Source organism: Piliocolobus tephrosceles, chromosome 16 (genome assembly GCF_002776525.5).
Source record: "Piliocolobus tephrosceles isolate RC106 chromosome 16, ASM277652v3, whole genome shotgun sequence".
In the NCBI taxonomy this organism is placed as follows: Eukaryota; Metazoa; Chordata; class Mammalia; order Primates; family Cercopithecidae; genus Piliocolobus; species Piliocolobus tephrosceles.
This window is the reverse complement of record NC_045449.1, coordinates 25,088,496-25,114,538: the sequence shown is the minus strand read 5'-3', so window position 1 is coordinate 25,114,538 and position 26,043 is coordinate 25,088,496. Positions and strand designations below refer to the sequence as shown.

Genomic DNA, 26,043 nt, shown 5'->3' with positions numbered 1-26,043 from the left:
CTAAAAGAAGATGTTCAAACCCATCACAAACAAGCTAAAAACCTTGAAAAAGGAGTAGACGAATGGCTAACTAGAATAAATAGTGTAGAGAAGTCCTTAAATGACCTGATGGAGCTGAAAACCATGGCACGAGAACTATGTGACGCATGTACAAGCTTCAGTAGCAGATTTGATCAAATGGAAGAAAGGGTTATCAGTGATTGAAGAGCAAATGAATGAAATGAAGTGAGAAGAGAAGTTTAGAGAAAAAAGAGTAAAAAGAAACGAACAGTCTCCAAGAAACATGGGACTACATGAAAAGACCAAATCTACGTCTGATTGGTGTACCTGAAAGTGATGTGGGAAAACACTCTTCAGGATATCATCCAGGAGAACTTCCCCAACCTAGCAGGCAGGCCAACATTCAAATTCAGGAAATACAGAGAACACCACAAAGATACTCCTCGAGAAGAGAAACTCCAAGACACATAATTGTCAGATTCTCCAAAGTTGAAACAAAGGAAAAAATGTTAAGGGCAACCAGAGAGAAAGGTCAGGTTACCCACAAAGGGAAGCCCATCAGACTAACAGCAGATTTCTCGGCAGAAACTCTACAAGCCAGAAGAGAGTGGGGGACAATATTCAACATTCTTGAAGAAAAGAATTTTCAACCCACACTTTCATATCCAGCCAAACTAAGCTTCATAAATGATGGAGAAATAAAATACTTTATAGACAAACAAATGCTGAGCGATTTTGTCACCACCAGGCCTGCCTTACAAGAGCTCCTAAAGGAAGCACTAAACATGGAAAGGAACAACCGGTACCAGCCACTGCAAAAACATGCCAAATAAGACCATCGATACTAGGAAGAAACTGCATCAACTAATGAGCAAAATAACCAGCTAACATCGTAATGACAGGATCAAATTCACACATAACAACATTAACCTTAAATGTAAATGGGCTAAATGCTCCAATTAAAAGACAAAGACTGGCAAACTGGATAAAGGGTCAAGACCCATCAGTGTGCTGTATTCAGGAGACCCATCTCACGTGCAGAGACATACATAGGCTCAAAATAAAAGGACGGAGGAAGATCTACCAAGCAAATGGAAAACAACAAAAAAGCTGGGGTTGCAATCCTAGTCTCTGATAAAACAGACTTTAAACCAACAAAGATCAAAAGAGACAAAGAAGGCCATTACATAATGGTAAAGGGATCAATTCAACAAGATGAGCTAACTGTCCTAAATATATATGCACCCAATACATGAGCACCCAGATTCATAAAGCAAGTCCTTAGAGACCTAAAAAGAGACTTAAGACTCCCACACAATAATAATGGGTGACTTTTACACCCCAATGTCAACATTAGATCAACGAGACAGAAAGTTAAAAGGATATCCAGGAATTGGGAACTCAGCTTTGCACCAAGCAGATCTAATAGACATCTACAGAACTCTCCACCACAAAACAACAGAATATACATTCTTCTCAGCACCACATCTCACTTATTCCAAAATTGACCACATAGTTGGAAGTAAAGCACTCCTCAGCAAATGTAAAAGAACAGAAATTATAACAAACTGTCTCTCAGACCACAGGGCAGTCAAACTAGAACTCAGGATTAAGAAACTCACTCAAAAGTGCTCAACTACATGGAAACTGAACAACCTGCTCCTGAATGACTACTGGGTACATAACGAAATGAAGGCCGAAATAAACATGGTCTTTGAAACCAATGAGAACAAAGACACAACATACCAGAATCTCTGGGACACATTTAAAGCAGTGTGTAGAGGGAAATTTATAGCACTAAATACCCGCAAGAGAAAGCAGGAAAGATCTGAAATTGACACCCTAACATCACAATTAAAAGAACTAGAGAAGCAAGAGCAAACACATTCAAAAGCTAGCAGAAGGCAAGAAATAACTAAGATCTGAGCAGAACTGAAGGAGATAGAGACACAAAAAACCCTCCAAAAAGATCAATGAATCCAGCAGCTGGTTTTCTGAAAAGATCAACAAAATTGATAGACTGCTAGCAAGACTAACAAATAAGAAAAGAGAGAAGAATCAAATAAATGCAATAAAAAATGATAAAAGGGATATCACCACCAATCCACAGAAACTACCATCAGAGAATACTATAAACACCTCTATGCAAATAAACTAGAAAATCTAGAAGAAATGGATAAATTCCTGGACACATACACCCTACCAAGACTAAACCAGGAAGAAGCTGAATCCTTGAATAGAACAATAACTGAAACTGAGGCAATAATAGCTTACCAACCAAATAAAGTCCAGGACCAGAGGGATTCACAGCCAAATTCTACCAGAGGTATAAGGAGGAGCTGGTACCATTCCTTCTGAAACTATTCCAATCAAAAGAAAAAGAGGGAATCATCCCTAATTCATTTTATGAGGCCAACATCATCCTGATACCAAAGCCTGGCAGAGACACAACAAAAAAAAGAGAATTTTAGACCAATATCCCCGATGAACATCGATGCAAAAATCCTCAATAAAATACTGGCAAACTGAATCCAGCAGCACATCAAAAAGCTTATCCACCACGATCAAGCTGGCTTCATCCCTGGGATGCAAGGTTGGTTCAACATACGCAAACCAATAAACGTAATCCATCATATAAACAGAACCAAAGACAAAACCACATGATTATCTCAACAGATGCAGAAAAAGCCTTTGACAAAATTCAACAGCCCTTCATGCTAAAAGCTCTCAATAAACTAGGTACTGATGGGACGTATCTCAAAATAATAAGAGCTATTTATGACAAACCCACACACAGCCAATATCATACTGAACGGGCAAAAATTGGAAGCATTCCCTTTGAAAACTGGCACAAGACAGGGATGCCGTCTCTCACCACTCCTATTCAACATAGTGTTGGAAGTTCTGGCCAGGGCAATCAGGCAAGAGAAAGAAATAAAGGGTATTCAATTAGGAAAAGAGGAAGTCAAATTGTCCCTGTTTGCAGATGACATGATTGTATATTTAGAAAACCCCATCATCTCAGCCCAAAAGCTCCTTAAGCTGATAGGCAACTTCAGCAAAGTCTCAGGATACAAAATCAATGTGCAAAACTCACAAGCATTCCTATACACCAATAACAAACAGAGAGCCAAATCATGAGTGAACTCCCCTTCACAATTGCTTCAAAGAGAATAAAATACCTAGGAATCCAACTTACAAGGGATGTGAAGGACCTCTTCAAGGAGAACTACAAATCACTGCTCAGTGAAATAAAAGAGGACACAAACAAATGGAAGAACATTCCATGCTCATGGATAGGAAGAATCAATATTGTGAAAATGGCCATATTGCCCAAGGTCATTTATAGATTCAATGCCATCCCCATCAAGCTACCAATGACTTTCTTCACAGAATTGGAAAAAACTACTTTAAAGTTCATATGGAACCAAAAAAGAGGCCGCATTGCCAAGACAATCCTAAGCCAAAAGAACAAGGCTGGAGGCATCCCACTACCTGACTTCAAACTATACTACAAGGCTACAGTAACCGAAACAGCATGGTACTGGTACCAAAACAGAGATATACACCAATGGATCAGAATAGAGCCCTCGGAAATAATATCACACATCTATAACCATCTGATCTTTGACAAACCTGACAAAAACAAGAAATGGGGAAAGGACTCCCTATTCAATAAATGGTGCTGGGAAAACTGGCTAGCCATATGTAGAAAGCTGAAACTGGACCCCTTCCTTACACCTTATACAAAAATTAACTCAAGATGTTTCAAATACTTAAATGTTACACCTAAAACCACAAAAACCCTAGAAGAAAACCTAGGCAATACCATTCAGGCCATAGGCATGGGCAAGGACTTCAAGACTAAAATACCAAAAGCAATGGCAACAAAAGTCAAAATAGACAAATGGGATCTAATTAAACCAAAGAGCTTCTGCACAGCAAAAGAAACTACCATCAGAGTGAACAGGCAATCTACAGAATGGGAGAAAATTTTTACAATCTACCCATCTGACAAAGGGCTAATATCCAAAATCTACAAAGAACTTAAACAAATTTACAAGAAAAAATCAAACAACCCCATCAAAAAGCGGGCAAAGGATATGAACAGACACTTCTCAAAAGAAGACATTTATGTAGCCAACAGACACATGAAAAAATGCTCATCATCACTGGCCATCAGAGAAATGCAAATCAAAACCACGATGAGATACCATCTCACACCAGTTAGAATGGCAGTCATTAAAAAGTCAGGAAACAACAGGTGCTGGAGAGAATGTGGAGAAATAGGAACACTTTTACACTGTTGGTGGGACTGTAAACTAGTTCAACCATTGTGGAAGGCTGTGTGGCGATTCCTCAAGGATCTAGAACTAGAAATACCATTTGACCCAGCCATCCCATTATTGGGCATATACCCAAAGGATTATAAATCATGCTGCTACAAAGACACATGCACACATATGCTTACTGCAGCACTATTCACAATAGCAAAGACTTGTAACCAACCCAAATGTCCATCAATGATAGACTGGATTAAGAAAATGTGGCACACATATACCATGGAATACTATGCAGCCACAAGAAAGGATGAGTTAATGTCCCTTATAGGGACATGGATGAAGCTGGAAACCATCATTTTCAGCAAACTATCGCAAGGACAGAAAACCAAACACCGCATGTTCTCACTCATAGGTGGGAACTGAACAATGAGAACACATGGACACGGTGGGGAACATCACACACCAGGCCTGCCGGGGAGTTGGGGGAGAGGGGAGGAACAGCATTAGGAGATATACCTAATGTAAATGATGAGTTAACAGGTGCAGCACACCAACATGGCACATGTATACATATGTAACAAACCTGCACGGTGTGCACATGTACCCTAGAACTTAAACTAAAGAAAAAAAAGAAAAAAAAAGCTAAAACTGTATGATGCTTCAGGTTTAAAAACAAACAAATAAAAAAGCTAAAACTAAAACTCCTGAAAGAAAACAAAAGAAAAAAATTTGTAACCTTAGGACAGCCAAGAAATCTTAAATATACCAAAAATACATGAATCAGAAAGAAAAAACTGATCAACCAGACTTCATCAAAATTAAAAACCTCTGCTCTTTTGAAAGTCACCAGATGAAAATGAAAAGGAAGTCACAGGCTCAAAGAAAATACTTGCAAAACCTTTATCTGACAAAGGACTTACATCCAGAGTACACAAAGAACCCTTTTAACACAATAGAAAAAGGCCCACAACAAAAGGCAAAAAGACTTGAACAGACCCTTCACTGAAGAAGATATACAAATGTCATAATAACCTGTGAGTTGTGAATAATAAAAAAGAAGATACACAAATGGCTAATAAGCACTTGAAGGAAGGCTTAACATCACCAGTCCTTAGAGAAATACAAATCAAAACAATAAAAACCCTTACACTTCTACTAAAATGGCTACAAAAGAAAGGCGTGTTGGCAAGGACTTAGAGCAATTTGAACTCTCACGCATGACTGACAGAAATGCAAAAATGGTATAACCACTTTGGAAAAGTTTGACACTTTCTTATAAATTGGGACACATACTTACCATACAACTCAACAATACAACTCCTAGTATTTACTCAAGAGGAATGAGAATGGCCGGGTATGGTGGCTCATGCCTGTAATCCCAGCACTTTGGGAGGCCAAGGTGGGTGGATCATGAGGTCAGGAAATTGAGACCATCCTGGCTAACATGGTGAAATCCCCTCTCTACGAAAAATACAAAAAATGAGCCGGGCTTGGTGGCAGGAGCCTGTAGTCCCAGCTACTCGGGAGGCTGGGGCAGAAGAATGGCGTGAACCCAGGAGGCGGAGGTTGCTGTGAGCCAAGATTGCACCATTGCACTCCAGCATGGGTGCCAGAGTGAGACTCCATCTCAAAAAAAAAAAAAAAAACAGGAATGAGAACGTATGACCACACAAAGTTTTGTTTATGAATGTTCATAATAATTTTGTTTGTAATAGCCAAAAACTGAAAATAACCCAAATGTGCAACAATGGTTGAATGGATAAAGAAATTGTGGTATATCATACAATGGAAGTCATTCTGCTATAGAAAGAAATCAATTACTGACATTTAAGAAAAACAACGAATCTTAGAAACACTATGCTAGGTGAAGTAAGTGCAGACTGTATGAATTCACTTGTATAAAATTCTGGAAAAGGTAAGACTCATCTATAGTGACAGAAAGCCAGTAAGCAGCTGCCTGTGACTGGGGGACAGGGACTGACTCCAAAGGGGAATAAGGATCTTTTTTGAGGTGATAGAAATATTCTCTGTCTTGACCATGGTGTCAGTTAAGTCTATACATTTGTTAAAACGTACCAAACTGTAAACTTAAAATGGATACATTTTTACTGTAAGTACGTTCTACCTCAGTAAATCTGATTTATGAGGAAAAAGAATGGCAGCCTCGGCTGACCCCCATGACCCTCAGAGACCCCCCCCCCCCCGCACAATGCTCACTTTCTTTTGCCCTGTGTGTCCTCTTCAGGTGCATGAGTGAGGCCTATAACCTGGGAGAGGGTTTGGACGTGGAGTAAATGCAAAATAGATCCATTTGACGTCCATTGGACGTTTCAAAATAGATCCATTTAATAATGTATCAGGAATGATACGGATTTAAGAAGGGAAGACAGGAAGGCATGGTTATGAGGTCTGAGTTTCAACTTTTCAATCTTTTTCTATCTCTACTTGGAGAACACCTACCCATTCCTCAAGAATCAAATCAAATGTCTGACTTCTCTAAAGCCCTTTCAGAAGCTTCAGGAGGTTAATGACTCCCTTTTATGTGCTCCTCTAGGGTGCGCACAAACCTTTGCACATCATAATAAAGCACTTATTACTTCTCACTGAAACTACCGATTCACATTTCTTTTCTGCTCCCCACCCCCTCTGGCTGAGCTCACTAAGGACAGGGATGATGCCACCTGTGCTATCCCCAGCACCCAGCACAATACTTTCCACAACACAGATGCTCAACAAACGCTCGTTTAAACAACCAAAACTGGTACCAACAAATTACACGTGCATCCAGACATGCACATGAAGAAACAGGTGGAATGCAACTGAAATTTTATTATCTCCGTCTAAAAAAAAAGAAGGTTTTGAATAAAGTATTCATTATACTGATATATAAGACTAATGACTAGTAAGAGTAATTTAAAAATCGAGTTTTTCTTTTTTTTTTTTTTTTTGAGATGGAGTATTGCTCTGTCACCTACGCTGGCATGGTGTAGTGCGATCTCAGCTCACTGCAACTTCTGCCTCCCAGGTTCAAGCAATTCTCCTGCCTCAGCCTCCAGAGTAGCTGGGATTATAGGTGCCTGCCACCACACCTGTCTTATTTTTGTATTTTTGGTAGAGATAGGGTTTCACCAGGTTGGCCAGGGTGGTCTTGAACTCCTGACTTCAAGTGATCCGCCCACCTTGGCCTCCCAAAGTGTGGGAATTACAGGCGTCAGCCACTGCACCTGGCCATACATTGAGTGTCAATAGACAATCAGGGTCAGGTGACATTAATCTATCTAGTCCTACATACCATTCTGGCATTGACAGGTTCCACAGGGCTAGAGTCACTTAGCCCTAGGTGCACAATTCTAATGTATGAGTATACTTTTCTTTTCTAAAGCCACTATGGGAAAAATGGCTCAGTATAATTTTAGAATTCGTCTACTACATATCAAGCACTGTAATAGGTAAACATTTTACATACATCCTCTCTCATCTTTGCAACAGTCCATAAAGTAAGGGTTATATTACCCACTTAAAAGACACTGGAAAGTAAGAGGATTTAAAGGACTTTACCTCAAAAGATAGAGTCCACACCAGGATTTGAACCCAGGTCTCTCTGGTTTCAAAACCCTGCCCAAATAATTTCATTATACTACCAAAGGAATAAAGAAACTTAAGGTATCTTAGTCAGATAAAAGTGGTAAATTAATGAGAGAAAGATGAAAAAAAATTAACCCTAGAAACCAAAAAATATAGTCAGTATTATTATTATTATTATTTTAGAGACAGTCTTGCTATGTTGCCCAGGCCCATCTCAAAGTCTTGGCCTCAAGCAATCCTCCCAACTCAGCCACCTGAGTAGTGGGGATTACAGGCATTACAGGCATGAGCCAATGCCCCCAGCAAGAAGTCTGTATGTCCTTATCATACATGTGACTAAATGAAATTATACTCTAAGAAACCAACAAATTAGAATAAATTTTAAATATCGTGACTACTGTAAAACTCTGCCAAAGGTATTTTTAAATGTCAAGGATTTTTAAGCTGATGTATTAAATGCACACAATCTGCAATTCTAGTTGTGATCAATAACATGCCCATAAATCAGAGAGTACTTCTATGAAAACAATCGCAGCCTACAAGTGTGGATAAAACTCCTCAGCTTTACCTCTTAGATGGTTCTAGACAATTTCAGAATTCATGCCTCTTTCTTCAACTCTCTCATTAATCTTATTATCCTTGGCAGTAAAATAATCTTACCAATTGCTTTCCCTATGAAATTGTGAATGAAAATTCCCATTTCTCTTTGCTAGGTCTTGTTAGCTGCCATCTCTGGGAAGGAGAAAGTGTTTTTATAGACAGGCATGTCAAGGACAAATAACGGAGCTGAAATGCAAGGGTGGATGGCAAATAAATTGCAGCTTGTGAACTAACTCCAACTAATTTCTGCCTGGAGCACTGTGTTTAAAAGGATTCCTAGGCCATACCTGGAGGGACTCAGGAAAAAAACAAAAAGAAGGAAGGTAGGTAAGTGGAGAATCAGTAAAGTGTAGTGCTACAGTAGCCTAGGGTTTCAAGGAAAGGAGATTATAATATCGAGTCAGGCAGAGCAGCAGTCAAACAACATGAAGAAAAATGTCCGTGAGACTTGGCATGCAGGAGATCACTGATGTGCCTATTGACAGGTTCAGTAGTGTTGCGAGGGAAGAAGTCAATGGGCTAAAGCGGAAATGAGTGCTGACACAGAGACAGCAGGTGTAAACCAGAGACAGAGCCAGCGTACCGGATGGCTGAAGAGTCAAATACTTACATAGCAAATGGGGATACAGACAAGTGTCCGATGCGTGTATTGGCCTTCTCAGGACAAATATTCCATCCCCTAACAACTATAGGAAAGGCGTAAAGAGGGATACTCCTATAGGTCAATTTATAGAAAAGAGCAAAACCTTAAACATCTCACTGAAGTAGGAGCTAAGAACCTCTGAATCAGGTGAAGAGACAGGAAGGTCAAGAGGGGGAAGGAGAAGATTTGGTAAAGTTCTTGAAGAGAATGAGAGAACTAAACAGAAGGACTAGGCAAGCAAAAGGCATCAGGCAAGGCTGAGCACTCAGATGAGGTTGAAAAGATTTAACAGTTACTTTAAAACAGGGTTCATTTGTATGACTAGTTGCTTTTTCTTTAGCCCTCTCATACAGAAGTAGAACAACATACTATGGATTGGGCTGGCATTTTACCAGAGTACAGAAGGAAGACAGGGGCCCAGGAAAGGCCCAATGTTGGGAGTATTTCAGTTAATCTCCTATGAGATCCAGGCTGGATAGGGTAGGAAGGTCAGTTATAAGAAAAATACAAACTCGTGAGACTGCAGAGGCTTGGAAGGAGAAAATGTGTTGGGTGACAGTGAGATGCAGAAGATTGCTAAGGTGATACACCTATAAATGAGAAGGTGGAGGTCCCAGCCTGGGTAAAGGGTGACTGATCTACACCTGGTGATGACCACTGGCATTAAAGGCATCCAGAAGAGATGAGGCTTTTTCTGCTTGTGTAAGTTATCTCCTTACTCAAGTTTGTCTTCACCAGTGAAAACCTCTGAAAGTTATCAACTTCATTAAGGTAAATACAGAAGACATATTCCATTCAAAATGACAAAATGCTTCTAGAGAAAAAGCACCATATGCATGGTCAGGAAATTGAATGCATGATTCTGGATAAATCATGGCATTTCAATGTTTTAGGTAATATAGTCTGTCTGTCCTCTTTACTCCTTAATTCTCTGTCTATAAAGACAGCAACAATATAATCAGCCATATATCTTTTTTTTTTTTGAGATAGAGTCTCACTCTGTCACACAGGCTGGAGTGCAGTGGCATGATGTTGGCTCACTGCAACCTCTGCCTCCTGGGTTCAAGCAATTCTCCTGCCTCAGCCTCCCAAGTAGCTGGGATTATAGGAGCCCACCACCCCACCCAGCCCACCACCACACCCGGCTACTTGGGGGGCTGAGGCAGGAGAATCGCTTAAACCCGGGAGGTAGAGGCTGCAATCAGCCGACATCGAGTCACTACACTCCAGCCTGGGCGACAGAGCGAGACTCATCTCAAAACAAAAAACAAAAATCACATTAAGGTAACAATTAAGTGATGTGAAATAGTCAACAGCACGGGATCTTTCCTAATTATGGTTGGAACAGCTGCAATTCCTTTTCTATTGAAAAGAGTCATTAGGAAAATAAAATGAATTAGCACGGACAAGGCACTTATTATAATAAACATAAAATGTTGGTGACATAAGTAAATGAATTAATAAACATGGAAAACCACATAATGCACATACATTCAATACCTACTTTCGAAGGTGGTCATGTTCTTTCAGAAATAGCTCAGTTCTTCTGTTGTTTACTCCAGACCCACTTTTATATGATCTGGAACAAAAGAGAAAATTTAAAAACATTTTTGGCAGAGAATACAAAATCAGATTAAGTGACTGACCCTAGTGATCTTGAAAGTAGAAAAATTGAGCCTCTCCACAGTTTTGAATGAACAATGAAAGTGCATAATCCTTTGCATTTCCCTCTGAAAAATGTTATTATAAGTAGATAAATATTAATGTCTCTGCCTTTCTAATTTAGGCCTCACAGTTTACTGTTTTTCACCAAAATAACTCAACATTCTGAAACAACCCACCAAAAAAAATCTTACTTTTCCTTTACCTCCTATCTCTGATATCTTCATTTTTCTCCAAGTGGAAGTAAAACTTACAACTGATTTAGTACATAGCACACAGGGTGGGAAAGCTGTTGAAATGAAATGTTTTCTTTCACAATAATACATGCAGTACACCAACTGAAGCCTAAGGAACACTGAAATCAAGCTAAAGATTTGCTCATTTTGACACACTTAAGGATAACTGTTTTGGTCTTCAGTGTATTGAAGTTGACAAAAAAATTACTTTTATCACTACTATCGAAATTTAATTTTTCTGTTTTCCACTAATAATAAAGTATCAGGAACAATTTTTTTTTTTTTGGAGACACAGTCTCACTTTCTCACTTTGTTACCCAGACTGCAGTGCAGTGGCACATGTTGGCTCACTGCACCCTCCTCAACCTCCCAGGTTCCAGGGATCCTCCTGCCTCAGCCCCACAAGTAGCTGGGACTACAGGAGCACACCACCATGCCTGGCTAATTTTTGCTTTTTTTTTTTTTTTGAGATGAAATCTCACTTTGTCAACCAGGTTAGAGTGCAATAGTACCATCTCGGCTGACTGCAACCTCTGCCTCTCGGGTTCAAGCGATTCTCGTGCCTCAGCCTCCCAAGTAGCTGGGATTACAGGTGCCCACCACCATGCCCAGCTAATTTTTATATTTTTAGTAGAGATGGGGTTTCGCCATGTTGGCCAAGCTGGCTTTGAACTCCTGAGCTCAAGTGATCTACCTGTCTCGGCCTCCCAAAGTGCTAGGATTACAAGCATGGGCCACCATGCCCAGCTCAAAATTTTTAAAATTCAAGTTAAGTGTACAAATACTACAGTAAGACAAAAAAGAGTCCTGCTGTTAAAACTGAAATACTGGTTGAGATGCAGGGCTACTGTGCAAAGCACAGGAGAAAATACCACCCAGGAAGGCAGAATGATATAACCAAGAACACATGATGACTTGGATTTAAATCTATACTCCATCATTTCACAGTCACTTCACCTTAGACAAGTGTCTCAATACCTAGTTTTGTAAAATGAGACTGATGATTTCTATCTTAACCAAAAGATTGCTGTGAGGCCAAAAAATATATTAAAAATTACTGTGTAAATTACTACATATACTTTCCTCTAGCACCTAGATTCTAAACTCTTACAGGGCCACATTGGTCTTTTCATTTCTCTCTCTTTTTTTTTTTAAGACAGAGTCTTGCTCTGTCATGCAGGCTGGAGTGCAGCGACACAATCATAGCTCACTGCAACCTCCACATCCCAGGTTAAACCGATTCTCCTGTCTCATCCTCCCAAGTGGCTGGGATTACAGGCGCCTACAACTACGCCCAACTAATTTTTATATTTTTATAGAGACAGGGTTTCACCATGTTGGCCAGACTGGTCTTTAATTCCTGGCCCCAAGTGATCCGCCTGCCTCAGCCTCCCAAAGTGCTGGGATTACAGGCGTGAGCCACCGCGCCTGGCCGGTCTTTTCATTTCTACCTTCTACTGTGGCTAACTCAGAGTTGGTACTGAGGAGACAGTTTAACGAATAGATGAACATATCTTTTATGGCCATTGTGCATTCCTCAAAGTGTATATATAAATGGACTATACAGAAATTAAACAAAAGACTTAAATGTCCTGAAGGACTAAAAATATTACAACAGTTTTACTGCTGAAACTGTTATTGTTACAACAAAATAAAGGATCTCTAGGAAAGTGTTTCTGAGAGTACATATAATATAGAGTTTATGATAAATGTGTATCATAGTTTATAAAACATATCACATAGTTTATCACAAATGAGATGATGACAGGTATCATTCGATGGCTCCAAACTGGAAAGTCTTCAGCTTCAATGAGATGCCCACGGGACTTTGTCAGTAGCGTTCAGTTGTGAAAAAATCTCCAAAAATGCATATGAAATGCTAGAATAGATCATTAAAAGTGAGGTAAAGGGACAGAAGAAAAAAACAAATATTTGAAATTATAGATTGAGATCAGTATGAGAATGCTGGGATTCCTTAAATAATTTAACATAAGGCTATGAGTTTGTACATATTATTGTTTGTAATATGTAATTGTTGGGACAAGGGAGAGGGGCAAGTGATAGGTGATAATCAGGAAGAGAAACATGGAGAGCTTCAGTTACTGATAATGCTATAATTACAGAATTTCTTTTTTCTTTGACGCATCTGCAGAGGACCATAAAAGTAACATTATAATTCTTAAGGTGGGTGGTAAGAGATGAGAGAACCATGAAGATACCATCTAAGCTGGACTTTGAATTAAGACAGGAAAGTCAATGTTGGCAGGAGCCAATGATAAAGTAAGAGGAAGCATGAGATAAAAATGGAAAAGTAGATTAGGATGACACTGTAGCATCAATGCTCAAAAGACAGTGAAATGGGACTTGGAAACCCTGAAATCTAAACCATGGTTCTGCCACTCAATTTGCAATTAACCGTGAACATATCCTAAAGCCAAATCTGAATAAATATTCTACAAAATAATATAAAAGGCAACTTACTCAATATCTTTTCGTACTGATCCCATGAGATTCTCCCTTTCCCGTATTGCCATAAAGTTTGCTTTGGTTTTATGGAATTCATGTGTATAATCCTGTAATAAATCAACATCCAATCTCAACAGAAGCTAATTAAGGATTTTCATCTCACTGAACCAGTTATGTATTATCATCACACTGTAAATTTGTCAAGAAAACTGCTATTTAAAAAATTAAATTAACCAAAGGTAAAAATAACTTTAAAATTACTTTGCTGAAGAGTGACCAACTTCTTTCAAATGAAAATAATTCAGTGTTAGGGAAACAGAGCCATTAAATCACTGTCCTTTGTACCTCCTAGTACTTTGTCTTATGAGACAGGATTAAGAAGAAAAAAATTCTGACATAAAATAACTTCAAATAGTCTAGGAGAAAACTTGAGAGGCTCCTTCTACTTAACAGTAAACCTAACAGAGTTTATTTTCAAAGTTCATCATTTTGGAGCTCTCACAAAAAATTTAATTCCGAAACAAAAAAGAATAGAATCAAGAGAACTGTAAGGAACAAAATAATCTTTAAACATTTTCTATTATTTTTGTACCACTGTTAAAAGATATTAAGAATATTCATTACTTTTCATAAATTCAGAGATGTAGATAAAGAAAATAAAAATCTTGTCTCCCACAGAGTCCCTGTTGACCTTTTAAAAAACAAGAGTAATACATAAACATGGAGGAGAATATTAAAAGGGCACCAAAAGAAATAAAGGTGAAACAAAGGAAAACAAAACATTCTGCTCCACACCTCATAACTGTTACCATCATTTTGTATTTTCTTCCAGGAAATTACTATTTTCTTTTTTTTGGAGACAAGAGTCTTGCTCTGTCACCCAGGCTGGAGTACAGTGGTACCACCTCAGCTCACTGCAACCTCCACCTCCCGGGTTCAAGCGATTCTAGTGCCTCGGCCTCCCTAGTACTGGGACTCCAGGAGTGTGCCACTACATCCAGTTAATTTTTGTATTTTTAGTAGAGATGAAGTTTCACCATGTTGGCCAGGCTGGTCTTGAACTCCTGACCTCAAGAGTTCCACCTACGTTGGCCTCCCAAAATGCTGGGATTACAGGCGTGAGCCACTGCACCTGGCCAGGAAATACGTTTTTACATATACAAGCTTATCTATTTCTTTCACTTTGCCAAATAAGTCATAATATACATTCCGATGTACACCCTGCTTTTTGTACTTCATAAAGTATCAAGCAATCTTTCCATAGTAGGAAAAAGAAAACTACATCATTCTTTTTAATAGCTGCATAGAATATTATCTTATGACTATCACAATTTAACAAATGCCCTACTGATAAACACTTTAGTTGTTTTCATTTTGTTTGCTATTAAAAATACTGCAAGAGCCAGGCACGGTGGCTCATGCCTGTAATCCTAGCACTTTGGGAGGCTGAGGTGGGTGGATCACTACAAGTCAGAAGTTCGAGACCAGCCTGGCCAACATGGCGAATCCCCGTCTCTACTAAAAACACAAAAATTAGCCAGTGTGGTGGCATGCACCTGTAGTACCAGCTACTTTGCTCAGAAGGCTGAGGCAGGAGAATCACTTGAACTTGGGAGGCAGAAGTTGCAGTGAGTTGAGATCAAACCACTGCACTCTAGCCTAGGCAACAGAGCGAGACTCTGTTTAAAAAAAAAAATTACTGCCAATAAACATTCTTATATGTATTTTTTTAACTGAACTCTTTTTTTTGTTTGTTTGTTTAAAAAGTATATTTAGGCCAGGCATGATGGCTCACACCTGTAATCCCAGCACTTTGGGAGGCCGAGGCAGGCAGATCACGAGGTCAGGAGATGGAGACCATCCTGGCTAACATGGTGAAACCCCATCTCTACTAAAAATACAAAAAATTAGCTGGGCATGCTGGCGGGCGCCTGTAGTCCCAGCTACTCAGGAGGCTGAGGCAGGAGAATGGTATGAACCTGGGAGGCGGAGGTTGCAGTAAGCCGAGACCATGCACTGCACTCCAGCCTGGGTGACAGAGTGAGACTCTGTCTGAAAAACAAAAGAAAAAAAAAAAAGTGTATTTAAAAAGTAAATGTCTATTAAGTTCAACAGAGCTTAAAAAAAAAAAAAAGGAGTAAATGCCTAGCAACAGAATAATTAGATCAGGGCTGGGCACGGTGGCTCACGCCTGTAATCCCAGCACTTTGAGAGGCTGAGTTGGGTGGATCACGAGGTCAGGAGTTTGAGACCAGCTTGACCAATATGATGAAACTCCATTGCTACTAAAAATACAAAAATTAGCCGGGCGTGATGGTGCACACCTGTAGTTCCAGCTACTCGGGAGGCCAAGGCGGAAGCATCGCTTTAACTCGGGAGGCAGAGGCTGCAGTGAGCCGAGATTGCACCACTGCACTCCAACACTCCAGCCTGGACCACAGAATGAGACTCCATCTCAAAAAAAAAAAGAATAACTGGATCAAAGAATGTCACATTCATTTACATTCTGGTAGTGCTAAACTGCCTTCTAGAAACATTACATCAATTTATGTTCCCACTAGCAATATATGAGTGCTGTTTTTTTATTTTTACTCTTGCCAATAATGGGTTATAAATGTTTCAACATTTGCTAACCTGACAGGTGAAAAATCACCTCTTTTAGATTTCTGTATTTTTATTTGGAAATACTGCTGAAACGGTTTTTATAATTTTGGCCACTCACTTTTTGTAAGCAATTTTATATCCTTTGTCCATTTTCCTACTGTCTTTTTCCTATTTCTATTATTTCTCTGTGTAGTAAGCAAAGTAGTCATTTGTTACAGTTTCCAGTATCAAGTCTTATTTAGAAAGTCATTTCTGCTCAAAAGTTTATAAATTTCACCTCTGCTTTATGGTTTCTTTTTCTATACTTCTTGGATCCATTTGGAATTTGTTCTGGATGTGAGGATTGAGATAGAATTCTTTTTTTTAATCCCTGAATAATTAGGCAATGGTTATAGTTCCATTTATTTTATAATTTCTCTTTGCCCCACTGATTTTAAACAACATCTTTATCAGAAACTAAAAATTTCCATACATAATTGGGTCTACATATAAACTCTACTCTGTTTAATTGTTCTTACTTATTTATTTATTTTTTTCTCTAGTATCAAACTATTTCAACTATTTCAGCTTTTTAACAGGTTTTAAGATCTGGGAGAACTACAAACCCTCTACCACTTATCCTCATTGTTCTTCTTGGTTGTTCTTGTATGTCTATGATTCCAAATGAACTTTGGTATTGTTCTGTCATTTGTTTTTAATTAAACAAACAACAAAACAACCCTGCTGTTTCCACTGGGATGTCATGCAATTTAGACGAAAGTCTTCCCATCCAAAAACGGAGTGATTCTTTCCTTTACTTAAATCTTGTTCTATGTCCCTCAGTAGAATTTTGCACATACAAGTCCTACACATTTCTTATTTAATTCATACATGAATACTTTATAGTTTCTTCCATTATATTTTCTAACAGGTTATCATTTATTTCCTATCATAGTAGGAAAACTATTTGCTTTTATGTATTCATTTTATAATCTACCATCTTACTGAATTTAATTGTTTCCAACTTTTTATCAGGTAACTTTCCTGGATGTACTAGACATATAATTTTATCCTGCTACCTCACAGAAATTTTGCCTCTTCCTTTCCAATATTTACAACTTTTTTTTTTTTTTTTTTGAGACAGTCTCACTCTGTTGCCCAGGCTGGAGTGCAGTGGCACAATCTCGGCTCATTGCAACCTCCACCTCCCGGGTTCAAGGGTTCAAGCTATTCTCCTGCCTCAGCCTCCTAAGTAGCTGGGATAACAGGCACCCACCGCCATGCCCCGCTAATTTTTGTATTTTTAGTAGAGAAGGGGTTTCACCTTGTCGGCCAGGCTAGTCTCCAACTCCGGACCTCAAATGATCCACCCACCTCAGACTTCCAAAGTGCTGGGACAAAAGGCGTGAGTCACCATGCCCAGCCTACATTTCATTTCTTTTTACTGTCTAATTGCACCTTCAAGAACTTAAAAAACAATGTTATGCATTTGTAGCGATCATGGGTATCCTTGTGTTGTTTTATTCAATGGGAATGTTTTTATTACCCAGCTTATTTTTGTACTTTAGTAGAGATGAGGTTTCGCCATGTTGGCCAGGCTGGTCTCCAACTCCTGACCTCAGGTGACCCACCCCCCTCATGCCTCCCAAAGTGCTGGGATTACAGGCATGAGCCACCGCGTCTGGCCATCTATTCCTACTTTTAAAAACAGTTTTTAAAATTAGAAATAGTTGCTGACTTTTCACAGTATTAAAAATATTTGTAGCTGGGTACAGCAGCAGCTCATGCCTGTAATTCTAGCACTTTGGAAGGCCGAGGTGGGTAGACTGCCCACACACAGGAGTTAAGAGAACAGCCTGGGCAACATAGCAAAAACCTGTGAACACAGGAGTTAGAGACCAGCCTGAGGAACACGGCAAGGACCTGTCTCTGCAAAAAACTTTTAAAAATTTGGCCAGGTGTGGTGGCATGTGCTTGTGGTCCCAGATGCTCGGGAGGCTGAGGTAGGAGGATTGTTTGAGCTTGGGAGGTTGAGGCTGCAGTGAGCTGTGATTGCACTACTGCACTCCAGCCTGGGTGACAGAGAGACCCTATCTCAAAAAAAAAAAAAATTGCTTTCCTATTTGTACTACTATATTTTTAACATATCCTCCATTTAAATCTTTAAGAGTTTAGTTTTATTGGTGCATAAACATTTATTGTTTTCTCAAACAATATACTAAGTATAGTAAATTATTCCCCTTCCATATTATCTTCAAAGCCAGATGAAAGCACACTCTAACCCACAATGTTACTGTCTATATATGACCATTGACTAGTTCACTGTTACAGCTAGCTAGCTAGGTCTCCCAGAATGGAAGTATATTACCCAGTGATGAATATTAGTCAACTTCATCAGGAAATAGCAAGAGCTATTAGATATTTTCAGAATTTTACAATGGTGACCAAAAAAAAAAAAGTAAAACAAGTCCCTCTAGCACGGCATTTATTTTCTCAGATGTTTCTCTTTGTCATTTTAAATGCATGTGCACATATCCAATGCAGGGATTAAAAAAAAAACCGAACTCCTGTGATAATGAAAATGTCTCGAGCCCAATATATTACCTGCAATATGTCTCTATGCCGCTGTAATGTATGCATCAGGGCCGCATTCAAGGAGGGGACACCTGCACTGTTGGTATATTCTGCCATTTTATCGTTTACCCCTGTAAGCTAGAAATAAAGAAAAAAAAATAAAAATATTTTACTAAGCACTATGAACAGCTAAAAGCAAATTATTTGCCTATATGCCCTTTTGGTTGACAGCAAAACAAAACAAAACAAAAAACAAGATATCAAGTAAGAATTAAGCATTCCCCCATATAATCCATAAAGACCAAAATAACATCCTATCACCTGAGAATGGCTGTCATCAAAATTCAAGTGGTGTGGGGAGGTACACATCTTGAATGGAATGGATAATTTCATTAAACATGTCTGTCTCAATATAATCCAGGATCCTTAACAAGTACAGTTATTTGCAAAACAGCCACTGAACAGAAAGCACTTACCCTTGCCAAAAGTTGTTCAATCTCAATCGCCATTGTCTCAAACATTCTGTCTTGGCTTGATCCATTTAAAAGGGGTGTTGTATCAGAACTAAAAAGAAGTTCAGTTAAAGAGGATCCATTACTCAAATGCAGTCCTTTAAAACATACTTAAAATAATAAGGTAATTAATATGAACCATAAAATGTATTATGGATTATGTTATATAGGGTCTGTGAGAAATAATCTTTTACATTTTTACCCCAAAGGAATTATGGTTCCTTCAACCTCAACATTAAGTTCTCTCTTCTTCCCTTGACTCTTACCAAGAGAAAATAAGATTGAGGTTTAAATGATGCACAGATTGGATAACTAGCTAATGAATACTCAGGAACTGGCTTTAAATTCAATATATACAGCCACCTGCATACTTTGGTACTAATCTTCTACATTTCCACTTATAGTATGCAATCATCTTTTTGTTTTGTAGAATTGTGTTAAATTGCCTTTTCAAATCTGAATAGTCAAAAATCTATCTTTTTATAAGTGAAACTTATGTTTGACAGATTCAAATTCTAAACCCACCTGTCCTGAGTGTTTCTTTTGCCTTTTCTAAAACACCACTAACTTTCACCAGGTTAGGTATGTATTAGCATCTGATGAGCAGCTCAATACAGACTGGAGTTATACCGGACACAGATAAATGCCCAGGCAATGACCATGATCTCCAATCTTACCGAAGACTTTGTCCTACCCTGTGACAGTGCCTGGGTGTGGCAAATGAAAAAGATTAAAAAATGCTCTGTAGACTATTAATATAAATCCTCCCCTAGCAGATATATGAAAAAGAACAATATGCCAATAGAATTAAAGCTTCATGAAGGGAGGAAAAACTGCTCTGTCTTATTCATAGATACATGCCTAGCACCTAGTATAGAGCCAGGCACATAGTAGATGCTCATTAAATGTTTGTTGAATGAATGAATGAATGCGAGAGCAATCTCTACTACTGGTTATTCCATACTCCTTATATTCATATATTCATCAGGACAGTGTAAGACTAAAGGGAAATGGCCAAAAACTAATTCTTCACAATACTAGGATTCAGTTAAATTTAATTCATCTTATAGGTGGGTAATGAATGATTCATAGACATTGAAGTTTTCAAAATATAGAAAGTTAAAAAAAAAAAGAAAGAAAGAAAGATTCCTGGAATAAATAATATTCTAGTTATTGCTTAGTTGACTCATTGTGACATGCTTCCAACCTGGGTATCAAACAAGACACTTTAGAATACACATTAAATCTTGATCCTCATGGCCTTAGATTTTTATTTAAAAGGGTAGTTAGGCTGAAGTAATTCTACAAAGCCAGTTTCAGTTTGTGGTAGAATTTCTTAGGAAATGTTTTCAAGATAGTTTTTCCTTTAGAGGAATAAAAAAAGTATTAGTTCGTGAAGCACACAGAACATAGAAAATGCATAGAAAGAACATTCTTCATTCTCTTTACTTGCTAAATAAAACCAAGTCCAAAGCAATGCAATCTATTTGACGTGTTAGTAATTTATTTTGAGATCCTAGAGTCAATGTTGGCCCTGCTGCCTTTACAACCAATGAGTCCTTATGCAAAAGAAACAGTACTTTGGTGAGTCCTTATGCAAAAGAAACAGTACTTTGGCTACAGTGTTGAAATTAGCTTTTTGTTCAAATGTACACAATATGGTAGGGTTTAGACTGTGGGTCTGGAGATAGACCTAGTTCAAATCCAAGTTCAGATTTTATTGTTTTTATTAGCTGACAAATATCCTACTCACTTCTAATCTTTGAAAAAGTATGTAAAATAAGTGTGGATTAACAACAACTCTGCTACCAGCAATTTCACCACTAGGTATATGGAAACATTCTGTGTAAAAATGTTCCCAGCAGTATTTATAGAAAGTGCTTACCTAACATATAATGAACACTCTGTGTCAGCTATCAAAATTGTTATTATTAATTAGCAAAAATTAGAAACAATGGCCATTATCAAATGGTTAAACTGTGATACAGTCATAAAATACTACATATAAATTACAAATGAATATACCAGAGTTAAATGAATCCGTTGCTGAATCTCAAAAATGTTAAAGAAAAAAAAGTCGTAAAATAACTATACTATATATATACCATATAACATAAGAGAATACGATGAATTGCTCAGGAATACAAACATGCAGTAAGAATACATGTTGATTAAGGGGTGGGAGAAAGTGAGGGGCCATAAGGGGCTTCAATGGAATGAGTAATTATCATTTTTTTAAAATGGGAGATAGGCACTTGGGGGTCCATGATATTACTCGTTGTAACTGTCTTAAATATTGCCTAATTTAAAACAATTTTTTTTTTTATTTCTTTTTTTTTTTTAGAGACAGGGTTTTACCATGTTGCCCAGGCTAGTCTTGAACTCCTGGGCTCAAGTGATCCATCCACCTCAGCCTCCTAAAGTCCTGGGATTACAGGTGTGATCCACTGTACCTGTCTACTCCTAATATTTTCTTGAAACAAGTGGATGACTTAAAGTGAGCATAAGTTTCAAAGATAAGAACATATTTTCCATACTTTTAATATGGTAATATACTAGTTTCTCAAAAAAGTACCAAAATTAAAGACAGCTTTGATAATGAATGACAAAGATACACAGTGCATTAGATACCCTCTAATAGAATAAACACCGGAAAAGCAGTATGTATACTTGGTACCTGGGTAGATCCACAGGTCCATTTAGCAATTGGAAAACACAAGAAATACATACCACATGGGCAAATCAGCCACCTTTTCCCTACACTGGCTGAATTAGACACTCATATTTTTAATACAAACTTATTCTGAGGTTCTAGCAGGCTTCTCCTGACACTGTAACAATCTTTGTCTAAAGATTCCAAATAAATGCTAGTCTCAAGAATTTGGAAGAATTTTAATAAGTCACTAAAAAATAAAACAGTCAATGACAAAACACCAAAACTTCACCAACAGACCAACTTACAGAAGTTATATATTTTAGTTTATTTTTTTAACGCTTTAAAAGCATAGTTAAGGCATAAGAGACAGAATCTGGTAGTACCTATACCTGTCGCGTCTTCCATCTCGGGTACTGCTATGGCTGTAACTTGTACATAGTTTGCTGAAGGAAACTAGTTTCAGGTCAAGTTCATTTTCCAGCTGTCGAGCCTGTTTCCTGAGATCTTTAACAAAATTACAACAACAAATAATTAGACATAAAAAGTAGACACAAAAATCACAAGATTATTCTGAAGAAGACAAACTATGAAAATGATCATATACTGATCTAGCTACACCCATAAAGAAAAGTGTTGGCTGGACACGATGGCTCACGCCTGTAATCCCAGCACTTTGGGAGGCCAAGGTCGGGAGTTCGAGACCAGCCTGACCAACATGGAGAAACCCCATCTCTACTAAAAATACAAAATTAGCCAGGCGTGGTGGCGCACGCCTGTAATCCCAGCTACTCAGGAGGCTGGGGCAGGAGAATTGCTGAACACGGGAGGTGGAGGTTGCAGTGAGCCGAGATTGCGCCATTGCACTCCAGCCTGGGTGACAAGAACAAAACTATGTCTCAAAAGAAAAAAAAAAGGAAAAGAAAAGTCTTAAAAGAAGGAAACCAAGGACTTGCCCAGCAAAGCAGATTAGTCACTTATAAACTTCAGAGGGGACAAGAAGGGAAGTAGTAATGGGAGATATAACTTTGCAGCTTTACTCCAAAGATGGCTAGAAAACAAATGTTGTTCTACCCTTCCTGAAACTATTTGTATAGCAATAACCAAAATTCTGTAATTCAGAGAAAAACAAGAAGAGAATACAAATCACAAAGGAACTAAAACTATGGTTTATGACCAGCATTATCAACTTACCAGTTAATGTTATAAGAAAGAAGCCATTATTCTTTTGAAAGGGATTTTGCTTTTTACGTTCCAAAGCTTTATTAGGCTCATGAACTTCTTTGCATAATAGCAAAATGACTTATCTTTTTTTTTTGAGATGGAGTCTTGTTCTGTCACCCAGGCTGGAGTGCAGTGGCATGACCTTGGCTCACTGCAGACTCCACCTCCTGGGTTCAAGCAACCCTCATGCCTCAACTACCTCCCAAGTAGCTGGGACTACAGGCACATACTACCAGGCCTGGCTAATTTTTGTATTTTTAGTAAAGACAGGGTTTCACCATGTTGGCCAGGGTGGTCTTTAACTCCTGACCTCAAGTGATCCACCGACCTTGGCTTCCCAAAGTGCTGGGATTACAGGTGTGAGCCACTATGCCCAGACCAAAATGACTTCTCAATTGAACATAAAGAAAAAAAGTTACCACGAAAATTGCCTTTTTCTTTCTTTTTTTCTTTTTCTTTTTTTTCCTGTTATTAAAGATGAGGTCTCACAATGTTGCCCAGGCTGGTCTTGAACTCCTAAGCTCCAGTGACCCTCCCGCCTGGGCCTCCCAAAGTGCTAGAATTACAGGCATGAGACACCACGCCTGGCCAAAAACCGCCTTTTTTTTTTTTTTTTTTTGAGACAGAGTCTTGCTCTGTCACCCAGGCTGGAGTGCAGTGGTCGGATCTCAGCTCACTGCAAGCTCCGCCTACCGGGTTTACACCATTCTCCTGCCTCAGCCTCCCGAGTAGCTGGGACTACAGGCGTCCGCCACCTCGCCTGGCTAGTTTTTTTTCTTTTTTTGTATTTTTTAGTAGAGACGGGGTTTCACCGTGTTAGCCAGGATGGTCTTGATCTCCTGATCTCGTGATCCACCCGTCTCGGCCTCCCAAAGTGCTGGGATTACAGGCTTGAGCCACCGCGCCCGGCCAAAAACCGCCTTTAAAAAACTTACTGAGGCCAGGCACAGTGGCTCACGTCTGTAATCCCAGCACTTTGGGAGACCAAGACGGGTGAATCATGAGGTCAGGAGATCCAGACCATCCTGGCCAACACAGTGAAACCCTATCTCTACTAAAAATACAAAAAATTAGCTGGGCATGGTGACAGGTGCCTGTAGTCCCACTACTCGGGAGGTTGAGGCAGGAGAATGGCATGAACCTGGAAGGCTGAGCTTGCAGTGAGTGGAGATTGAGCCACTGCACTCCAGCCTGGGCGACAGTGCGAGACTCCATCTTTAAAAGAAAAAAAAAGAAAAAACTTACTGAAAGTAATTTGGAGGGCTAAAACAATAAACTATGTGCTACTAACAAGGTCAAATATGAGTATGATAGAAATAAGTACGTAAGTTTTAACAGCAGAAGCAAACAAGCAAATAGAGAAATTGGTTTAGCAGTCTGGCATCTAAGGGGTTGTGTGACAGAAGCCACAGTTTGGACAACCACACACAGATACGAGTATTCTCATTCAAGGTTAAGTAAAGGTTAAAATAAAAGGGCAGAAGTACCAGAGGTAATGGTATAAGAATCTCTCTTTCAGTGATAAAGAATATAAAACATTATTTCAATATGCTTTTCAACCAGAAATAGAAAGCGTAGTTAACATAGTGGAGCATATTTACCCAGAGACCAAAAGCCAGTTCGAATCTCGGCACAGCCACTTACTGACTCTAAGATTTATCAACAATCTACTTAACCTATGACCTTCAGCTTCTGGTTTTTTAAACCTCTACCTTCAGGGTTTGCCTATGTATTGGTAATCATATGCTTAAAGCAGCTGGCACAGAGTAGGTTGTCAGTAATGAGCTGCTGTAATATCATAGCATGCTGCTTCAAAAAACCACAGCCTAACGACTAGTAATAAATATATCAGTAGCCTCTTCTATATAATTTTAAAAAGTTTTCTAGCAGCCAGGGGCGGTGGGTCATACCTGTAATCCCAGCACTTTGGGAGGCAGAGGCGGGCGGATCACGAGGTCAGAAGATCAAGACCATCCTGGCCAACATGGTGAAACCCCCATCTCTACTAAAAGTACAAAAATTAGCCGGGTGTGGTGGCGCGCACCTGTAGTCCCAGCTACTCAGGAGGCTGAGACAGGAGAATCTCTTGAACGTAGGAGGCGCAGGCTGCAGTGAGCCCCAATTGATCGTGCCACTGCACTCCAGCCTAGGCAACAGAGCAAGACTCTAGATTCTGTCTCCAAAAAATAAAATAAAATAAAATAGTTTTCTATCTAGTACACACATTTCAAATGGGCATTGTGATACACGTTTTAAACTATAAGCACGCTTTTCTGTGATTGGAATAACTGTCTTCTCCAGTAGGAAACATACGTAAAAGCATTTAGAAAGTATGACAGGCAAATCTGGATAAATTTAGAATGAAGTTTCTTAGACCAAGGGGCTGATAGTGACAATATTGTGGTTTCTAGAGGCTTCAGTGGATAGCAATAGAAACAGGTCAAAGGAATTTGGAAAGTAGTTTCTATGCTGCGGTAAAGCAAAAAGAGAGTTGGGAGAAAAAGGTGAGCTTTCTCTGCTCTTGTGGATCACCACGGTCCAGAAATGAGTTTTACGTAAGCTCACTTTATCGGACTATATTTTCAGGAATTAAATAAATGCATTTGTCAAATCACAAGAAGGTTTTTTGGTGGGAGAAGTATAGCAAACGTAACTGCAATTCACACAGGTTCTCTCAACTTTTTCATTAAAACCGATTCTAAGACTCCAGAGCAGTAGGGTAAGTTATTTTCTCTTCCTTCAAACACCCAATCCTGAAGTTCCCAGCCTGTAGTTGTCATGCGGACCCAACAGGAGACATTCTGTCTCCCATTCTCTTCATACTTCCTCCGGCGGACCGGAATGCAAGTTCCTCCTTTCTCTTTTCCCACTCAGATTTCCAACAGTGACTTCAACTCCACTGCGCCGACTCCTCCAGTCTCCCGGGCTCTGGATCTTCTCCCTCAACATTCGTTTCCTCTCAGAGTTCGTACCCCAAGCCCCTTCGTCCGAGTTCCATTACTCCTTCAACATAATTCTACCC

The 26,043-nt window shown here is 39.0% G+C and overlaps 1 protein-coding gene across 3 annotated transcripts in view; it reads right to left on the bottom strand.

Moving 5' to 3' along the window:
* Positions 1-26,043, bottom strand: part of GOSR1 (golgi SNAP receptor complex member 1) — a 48,576-nt gene that overhangs the window by 22,130 nt on the left and 403 nt on the right. For 2 of the 3 annotated variants that reach the window (XM_023183852.2, XM_023183855.2), the window contains exons 2-6: positions 22,184-22,304; positions 19,109-19,196; positions 18,663-18,770; positions 13,491-13,582; positions 10,616-10,690 (exon numbers count right to left, since the gene is read on the bottom strand). In XM_023183852.2, coding sequence (XP_023039620.1) covers positions 10,616-10,690; positions 13,491-13,582; positions 18,663-18,770; positions 19,109-19,196; positions 22,184-22,304 — 484 coding nt within the window. The remainder of the gene's footprint in view (positions 1-10,615; positions 10,691-13,490; positions 13,583-18,662; positions 18,771-19,108; positions 19,197-22,183; positions 22,305-26,043) is intronic. The other variant, XM_023183854.2, reaches the window with a different exon arrangement.